The 9,101-nt window shown below is 43.5% G+C and overlaps 1 protein-coding gene across 1 annotated transcript in view; it reads right to left on the reverse strand.

Moving 5' to 3' along the window:
* Positions 1 to 879: 879 nt before the first annotated feature.
* Positions 880 to 9,101, reverse strand: part of CAPN2 (calpain 2, (m/II) large subunit) — a gene marked incomplete at its 5' end in the record, with an annotated part of 26,111 nt that continues 17,889 nt past the window's right edge. The window contains 10 exons of the mRNA XM_009697008.1: positions 880 to 903; positions 1,575 to 1,633; positions 2,121 to 2,237; positions 3,262 to 3,340; positions 3,939 to 4,007; positions 5,137 to 5,201; positions 6,184 to 6,241; positions 6,797 to 6,862; positions 7,683 to 7,719; positions 8,999 to 9,099. Of these exons, the coding sequence (XP_009695310.1) occupies positions 880 to 903; positions 1,575 to 1,633; positions 2,121 to 2,237; positions 3,262 to 3,340; positions 3,939 to 4,007; positions 5,137 to 5,201; positions 6,184 to 6,241; positions 6,797 to 6,862; positions 7,683 to 7,719; positions 8,999 to 9,099 (675 nt within the window). The remainder of the gene's footprint in view (positions 904 to 1,574; positions 1,634 to 2,120; positions 2,238 to 3,261; positions 3,341 to 3,938; positions 4,008 to 5,136; positions 5,202 to 6,183; positions 6,242 to 6,796; positions 6,863 to 7,682; positions 7,720 to 8,998; positions 9,100 to 9,101) is intronic.

The raw sequence follows: 9,101 nt of genomic DNA on the forward strand, positions 1-9,101 counted from the left end.
AGCATTAATCTTTTAAAGTATCAGACTATCTACCATTTTATTAACTGACACACATCCAGCGTGTCTGTCAGTGCCGAGTCAGCTCTGGAATATTGTTTTCCCCTTTAAAAAGCAACCTACACTCTTCCTGGCAACAAAAGCTCTGATGGTGATCACACTCTAAGAAAAAATGTGCTTATTTGCAGAAGGAATAACAGTCTTGCAAACTTTATTTCTGCTGTTTTCATATAAATACTTTCTTGTATTTCAAAGGAAGATGAATAAGATGCAGGAAATCAAGATTCCACCTGAGAGCACAGGCTTTCTGGTTGGGGGCAGAAGGGAAAGGACATTGTCCTTCAGTTTGGTCAAATGTGTACTTGCTCCTCAAATCCTTCAATGACTATTTAACCAGAATAATGCTGGGGCTTGACAGAAAGCATACAAGGGACCCACATCTTGCCTAAACACCTGTATTCAGAGATAGACAATACCATCCCTTTTCTGGTTTCAGATGCACAGGATAGAATGGAGCTGTTTGTTATTCAAAAAGCACTTATTAAACCAGACTGTCAAGCTATAATGAGCTTTCTTCCAGAAGTCATGTAAAACACCTGAAATAATACAAAGATATTGGCAAAGCAGTGTTTCCAAAGGTTGCAGTGAGAATTTATACTAAAGCTCTTGTACAGGGGATATATAAGTAGTAGATAAAGCCTGTCAGACCCATACAAATGAGGTTGCAGATTCTTCTGTTGTTGAAGTAGAACACTTTCCTTCTTTTAACTATGTGCAAAATTTGCCATGTGTAAGTTAAGGCACATTCATGTAAGGATATTACTTGATTATCTTCACCTGATCTTGCTCTTTTTTGAGGTCTCTTGAGCTGATGTCAGTGGCTCAAATGACAGTAAAACACAACCACTATAACAAGAGAGAGAGAGGAAAATGGCCCAAGGTTAAGTTTCATAAAAATACCTGTAGCAAGTATGCATGGTCCCATTTCTAGCATGTGGAAGAAAGTCTATTGTTAGAGAAGCAATTTTAGGATCTTTCCTGAATGATTTAAATTTATGTGTCATTTAAGTCAGAAGAGTTTTGGGATGATTTGCGTATTCCTTATTTAGGTCCAGAAATAAGTTATGTTCAGGTAATAAGCAAGTCAAATGTGTGTAGGAGGGTAGTTTTCTCCAAACTTAGTCCTTTCCACAGGGCACACATGGTGCAGAAAGAAGCAGACATAGTCAATACCATGAGTCACTACTGCACCTACATTTTACTCTGCTGCTGACAGAAGAGGCAGGGAAGAAGCCTGCATACATATCAGCCAAAATTACTGCCCTTAAGGGATAAGTGGCTTCTGGTTCAAGTAACCTTGTTTGTTAGAGAATACAATGTGATATAGGTAAATTTTAAAAAACAGTAACCTTTCTTAAGACTCCTTACAAATACACAAGCTATAGAAATCCAGCGTATATGTGAATACATATAACCAGCTATAATCAGTCAGAATGGAGCAGGACAGTCTCTACTAGTAAACTCTTTACCCAAAAAATAAAGATGAAAACAAACATTTTAGAGCTAAATGAACTTACATTAACAAGGTTCAATTCTATTGTTCCAGTTTTCTCAGTATCCAGTTTTCTAAACATTTCTGTGGTAGGAAGAGATGACAGACAAGGATGAATAAGAACTAATTGGAAAGTCCTCCCCTTCCTTGTGCTTCAGAAAGAAATTTAGTCCCAGAGTCTCAAATTTGACAACGGTCTGCACCCCAAACCAGAAAGGCCCACTCTGAAGTCATTGCATGCTCCTGTGCAAGAATAAGACCGAACATTTTTAATAGTTCAGTCTGTAGTATAGATTGGCAAATAATGTTAATAAGTGTTTAGATTTTTTTACATTTTTTTTTTTGCCTTTTTTTAACTCAACATTTAGTTGTTTACACAGAAGACTGGCTCTGGTTCAGATAAAAGGCTTATTTCTAGATCTAGGAGTAGCATGCAGACTGGGTTGCCAGATTCATAGCTCAGCCTTGAAGTTGCCTTTGTTCCAGTACAAAGTTCTCTGACTCACTAACTTAACCTGGACTTGAAAACACAAAGTGATAGCGTCTGTCTAGTTATTAAGCGTGTACTCACTGAACAAGGTTTCCAGCCGAATCAAACACCGGACAAAGTTATCAAAGTCAATGATGAGGTCTTCATCAGCAAAACGAGCCACAATGATTTGATGTAACTGGCAGTTCAGTTTGAACCCTAAAAATACAATGTCAAGGATTTAAAAAAGAGGAAGAAAAAAAAATGCAAAAAGCTCCAACAAACAAAAAAACCCCAACCTTACACACTGCCAGAAAGTCAACTAGCTACTTTTGGTTAAACTCTCAAATTTTAAGAGTATTTACTCCATTTTGGAAACTCCCAACAACCCCTTCTTTACTTGGAGCGATTTAGAGCTGTGACTCGGTCGTGTGTGTTCTTCCTGCTGCGTGTGCTCCCACACCTGCACTCCCGTTTCCCAGGGGACATCGCCAATTGCTGCAGCTCATGGTCCTTCCCTGGGTGATCAGGCGGCTGCCAGACTCAGCCCACTGAGACCTGAGATGAAGCAGTGGCTTTCTGTGGGTAAAAATGGGTCTCTATTTCCAAAGAGTACCTAAACTTTGGGACAAAAAGAAGCGCAGCCTCATTTTAGGTGGTGACAGGAGGGGAAAGCTCCAGAGAGCCCAAATGCAGACTTTACAATGGCCCAGAAGATCACTAAGTTAATTTGGGATCACAGGGCTCTGTGATACCCCGCTTGCCCACCGTCACAACTCAGATTTGCTTTTCAATAGTTGCAGAAGCAAACTGACTCTTCTGTTAACACTTGTGAGCGTCACCCCTTGGTGAGGCCACTTCTGATTCCCCAGGTCACAGCATCCCGGTTTTACTGGCTTATGCCAAACCCACACGTACCCCAGATTGATGCACTGGAAGACAACAGTACGCTGTTAGGAGACCAGATTGTTGCAGTTATTTGTACTGCTCCAAAGGCTGGTCACTAAGGAAAACAACTGCAAACCTGTCACTCCTTTGAGATGCTTTTAGTGTGCCTGTGTGGCAAGATGCCGCTACACAAAGGCAAGAGCCCAGGCTAAGCACCTAGATTAAACGGAGGCCTTTCAGGTCTGGGAACACAGAATTTTTCTGCTTACAAGTGATATACAGGAGACTAGTGAACATCTATCAACCCAGCTTGAAACTGATATAATTCTAAAATGAGACAGACCAATATAAATACCTGCTGTTTCCAGCGCTCTCCTCATCTCATATGAATTCATGGTACCAGATCGATCCACATCAATTTCCCTGTAAATTTTCTGCAGAACACAAAACCCAAAGTCAAAACTCGTCAATAATTCAGAGCGTGTTTTGACTTTTGTCAGAAGTCAAACATTTTGAAATGCAGCCTGCATGTTACTTAGGAGCCCTTGCAACGTTGGTTTGAAGGACTAGATACTGATCTCCGAGTTCATCTAGAAGTGGCTTTAGAAAGTACGTTCTTTTAATGCAGCAGCCAGAGCAGATAAAAGACTCCAGAGAATTCGTTGAACGTCTGTGCAAAATGGCACTATCGCTACCAAAGTGGCAAGACTGACACCAAAACCTCGCACTGTTAATCGGAAAGGATAAGCATATTTGGACACGAGTTAAAACAAAACAGAAACCCCTCCAAGAGTAAGGCAGGAAGAGAGGCAGCCTCTCCTTCAGCCCTTCACCCGAGCGCCTGAAGGACAAGCAGTCGCACCCCTGGGCTCCCAGGGACAAAACCTTGGGGACTGAGGACACAAACGCATTGTGAGCTGAAGTCAGGGTCCCTGCTTTGGGAAGTGCGACTGTACACGGTGTATGAGGCAAATCGGTCTACAGCCACCTCTACATTTGATTACGCGTTCTCCCCAAACCATCGTGTCTTACCTGGTATTTCTGAATCTTTGTCCAAAGGGTGTGGAACTCCTTCAGTCCCAGTTTGCCACTCCCATCATTCTTCTTCGAGTTAAGAAAATCTCTTCGAATGGAAGGAAAAAGGGTTTCACCTCCCTGTGCTGGGGTTTACATATGTGGGCAGTTGTGACTTAAAAAAACATGGCAATTAAGAAAAGGATGCAAGTCCTCTCTGAAGGACTCATCCTGTTGAATACATAATTGTTGTCCAAGATGCCTTTCTAAATCAGTAAGAGAACTGATTCATTTAAACCATGATCAGTTCACAAGCTCTTTCTGCTCTGCCTTTGGCAGCTCTCTTTTCAGTACATCTATAAAACAGCTGAGATGATGCCTTTTTGTTCTATGTAGTTGGTTCAACGCTGCAGTTACAGGAGCAGGAGTCCTAAGTCTGGATTATAAACAGGAAAAGCCCCAACCAAACCTGCTATTTGGTGAACTTAAGTTCTTGCACAAACACTAACAAAAGAACCTGGTCATGACATTGCTCCCAAAACCTGCTAAGGAGTCCCTACAGACTGCCATATTTTACACCAAATTATAGCACAGCATCATTTTGTTTTGGTAATTTTCCCTTTTTCTAACTATGCCAATTCAACTCCCACTGTGTAGAGAAGCTGAACACAACTATTCTTAGACTTGATCCTTCATCCTATACTTTTACCCTTACTCTTAGGAGTAAAAGCTCCTAAAATCCAGCACATTCTCTGCTTCCTGTATCCATTTCCCTCATTTTCTATTTGCTAAGTCCTCACGGCTTTACAATGCCCTTCCCAACTCCAGCCAAGTAACAGAGCAGTGAAGCGCACCCAGATGTGCACGTTTAGCTTTACAGCCAAGGCGATCCACACCGTGCTGAGAGCCAGGTGCCTTTTCCCAGCACAAACATCGCTTTGTCCCCAGCTAAACCAGAACACGCAACAGCTGGGAAAACTTCAAAGCAGATCATCCTGTCTGATAATGGATTTTTGCCACTGCCTGGGAGAATGCATGTGCCATGCTCAGCAGTAATAGCAAGGGCTACCATTTTTATTCAGGGGAACCAGGGTAAAACCAGCTTCTCCACCTCAGAAGTCATTAGTACATCAGTACAGACCCAGCACTGCAAAGGTGTCTCCCCTGCTTCAGTGCAGGCAGAAAAACATCATCCAGGAACAGCCTTAAAGGATACATCTAACAGGTCAACCATGATTTTGCATGTCTCAATACTAAAGCCATCAGATTTAATATCTTGGCCTGTAAAGAAAGAGCAGAAAAGGATTATCGTTGCGTGCTGTACCACAGCACCTTCCTAAATAGCTTATGAGCTCTATAACCGGTGAATACACATCAGTCCTTATTTGCTTCCGTGGCATCAGCGCCTTCCTTTGCAACTGACAAAGAAACTTAGGCTAAAAGTTAGCTGTGATGTTTCCCCAAGCAAACAGCCCAGTCTAGTTTGTAGGCGTGCTACAGAAGAGACAGAGATAAAGCTTTCCTGCCCTTATTTGTTTGCCTGCAAAGACAAGGGGGACTTTTGTGGACAACGTGGACTTCTGACCTATGGAGGTCAGTGGTAGGTAGCTTCATCTAAGGGAAGAACATCAAATCAAGCCTGACAACCAGCAATACACCATTGCTAACTAGCTGGTGCACACAGACATACAACACAGTCCTGGCTACCTGGCTAAGAATTCACTTTGGAAATTAAAGAGACCCTTATTTCTCCAAGCACTTATTTCTTGAGCACTGTTTAATGGAAAGGAAGATAATGCAGAGCCAAGCTCTGAATCACTTCACAGAAAAAGCAGCCCAGAGTTTCAAAGTTTCTCCTCCTCCTCAGGGACATCCCAGACCATTGGCTGGGCTACTGTTTGAATCCCGAGTCGTTCAATATTAAAGTATCAGCAACACCTTCTCTTGATTATTATCAAGCATTACTCAAATCCGTCCATCTTCCTGGCAGCCAATTCCCTGTAGCAGATGCTGGGATAAAAGGCAGCCATACGCACCCTGTGAAACACACCTGCGGTGCTGGCACAGCCCCAGCGTTCCTGCAGCCCCACGAAGAAGCAGAGACAGCACGTGGCCGTGGCCGTACGGAGAGCCGAGCCGCAGGTCTGGGGCACAGCCCAGGGCTTTGAGTCTGCCCAGGTTGGTGGTGCGCTCCGTGCTCTCATGGCCACGCTGGAAACCTGCTGGTCGCCAACTGAAGCCGCAGTTGGAGGAAGGTACTTACGTTTCGCCATGATTTTATTCAAGATGTTGCGCAGTTCAAAGGCGGAGATCTCTGCATCCTGTGGAAAAGAGGAAAACAGGTTTTTCACTGTGAGCTGCAGACATCGTCTCATAAGCAGCCTCTGACTCCTTTGGGTGAGTTGGCCAAGTTCAAACATCCCTTGGAGTTTGTTTCCCTCAGATGGAAACGCAAGTGGTAAGCTCTCTCCCCACATCCCTTTCCCAGGAGCACCAGCAATTCCCAGGCTTTAGCACACCAGGCTGAGGGGTTTGCCCGAGCCCTCGGGCAGGTGAGAGCAGCCTGGGGAGAAGCAGCATCTCCTGGAGGGACCCATGCGCCTGCACCAAATGCTCTGCCCAAAGGACAGAATTAGGGACTAGCAGAGATAAAAGCTGAGCCTGCAGTTCAAAGAGAGTGAAGATTGTTCACCAGGAGCACTCACAAATCCGTTGTATAAGCAGATGGGTGATTACACAGATTTTTTTTTGCATGCACAATTTTGGACATGCTTGAGATCTGACTCAGCGCAAGAATTAAACTCCATCCTAGGGGAGGCATCCCTCTTACCCACTCACCCATGTTACCAGTAAGATGTCAAGAGAAAAATACTTACACTTCCTGCTAGCTGTCCAAAAAGCTTTTTAAAGCTGGGTTCAATGTCATCTTCACTGATCTCGGTCTAGGAGAGAAACAGAGAACATGGAAAAGAGGAGGAAATTTTCTGCCCAAGGACTTAACGCATTTCCTTGCCCCTAGTAAAACACAATTTGACTGGCAAAGCTGAAGGTACAGAGTACTTTTACTTTGATTTTAATCAGTTTTATTTTCAGAGGCACCTCAAAATGCTGGTGTTGCAAGCACTGCAGGAATTAGAGAACTTTCGCAATGGCTTTTACTAAGAAAGAAAAATATTAGAATTTCTTTATTAAAAAAATCACTACTGAATTCAGGATTTCATTGTTGCTGCTGCTACTGCTGTGACTAGCTGTCTTCATTTAAAGAAATGAAAGCAAAATGTTAACTTCTTATCTTGCAAAAAAAAAAAGAAAAAAAAAAATCACACAGGGGTAGATGCATTAGCAGGCAAAACATCCCCAGCTCGAGCAATGCTAAACATACGGTGAGCCACTACTTATTCATGGAAACAACATCACGTGCAAAACCGCCCGTACGGCTAAAAGGCTGCACTCCAGGATTCCTGGAGAGCAAAGGGAATTTCCCACGGCTCCAGTTACCTCTGCAGAGAGTTCCTGATCTCCCCTACCTGGGAAGCCCAAGCTCACCGCTCAGGATAAAGGACAACACAGGTTTCCATTATTGCGTATAGGGTTTCCACGTGCTGGACATTCAGCTCTGGTTATTGAAAGGTCTGTTTCTAAAGTGGAACAACAGTTCTTGATAACGCCTATAGAAAAAACACTGCCCTGCACAGGGAACAGGGACTCCAACCCCACTTATTTACAACAAAATTATCTCCATTTAAAACATTTAAGATATACCTCTTCAAAATTGGCCTCAATTTCATCATCTATAACCCTAGAAAGATAAAGAAATCAATATTAAAAATAAAGCAAGTCACTTCTCTGATGCCCTTCCTTCAAGTTTCAGTTAAAGAGAGACTTTTTAAATTACGGGAATAACGACGAGTGTTCAAAAGTTACTGGATTACTCAGCCACAGACACTGCATACCACCAGTGAAAGCAGTATTTTGCCAGTTAATAGCAACAAGAATTTCACAACACATTACAAACTGTGCAACATCCCGCAGAGGCACAGACAGGATTTTGGGTCAGATAGAACCCTTTGGGTCACTCTTAGTGCCACTGCCTACACACCTTAGCCCCAGACTAGGCTCTTGGGTGCAAATCAAACTTTATTAAGTCTTTTTTTTTTTTTTTCCCCCTTTATAACAGCAAAAAGTGAGCTCCTTAAAGCAATTTGGACATGCCAGAGCCGGAGGAGAAATGTTTCACGCTGTCCCCCAGCTGCGGTGGGAACAGCACAGCTACAGTCGGTACATAAGCCCTGCTAAGGGCCCATCAAAAGCTGAATGTGCCTTCACACAACTGACATCCCAATTTTCTCACCGCTACAGAAACATGCAACAAAAGATTACAGAATAGTAGAAAGGTTTCTGCTTGCTTTCAATTGGGGAACGCAATACAAAAGACCCCACACCCCTTCCCAAGGCATTAGCCCAGCTGCTCTTAAAAGATGTGATAGGTCTAAATTTTTTCGTGGCTTCACAGCTGACAGCATGGTTTGAGCCAGTTCCATTAAAACCCATTTAAATTTTATCAAAGGTATCATTTGGTTGAGCGAGTATCTTGAATTTTTTTTCCAGCCTGATCTCAAAGGTGTGAGATCAATTGTTGCAATCAGTGTGTACCCAGACAGCCGAAAGCACACGTGCACCTCTGTCTCCCAAGCAGAGAGCCCAGCCTGCTGCTCAGGGGGGCTTTCTTCTCGCCAGACCAGCTGCCTACAGCCCAATAACTAAAAATGTCTACCCAAGTAGAGCTGGTAGTAATAATTATTACTATATTATATTATTATTATTATTGTTTTGCTTACACTATTCCTTCCTGCAAAGTTTACTCAGACCTTCCTCAGTTGCACTTGGGAAAACGGGACAAACACGAACTGCCACCACCTCATCCACGCAGGGCGATTGCGCGTTCCCCCCTCCAGCTCCCTGTGGGAAGCCGACGTACCCCAGCCCTGGGCTGCTCCATCCTTTCACACCCGTGAGAGGGACCGAGATCACCCATGTGCCCATACCGCTCCTACACGGTTACAAAAAAAGCTACATACGTGGAATTTGCATTTTTTTCAGAGAAGACTCGCAGACAGAAATCCCCATTCTTGTTGGGTTCAAAGGTCGAGGGCACGATGATATATTCCCCTGCAGGGAGCT

The sequence above is a fragment of the Cariama cristata genome, unplaced genomic scaffold (assembly GCF_000690535.1).
Source record: "Cariama cristata isolate BGI_N322 unplaced genomic scaffold, ASM69053v1 scaffold19833, whole genome shotgun sequence".
In the NCBI taxonomy this organism is placed as follows: domain Eukaryota; kingdom Metazoa; phylum Chordata; class Aves; order Cariamiformes; family Cariamidae; genus Cariama; species Cariama cristata.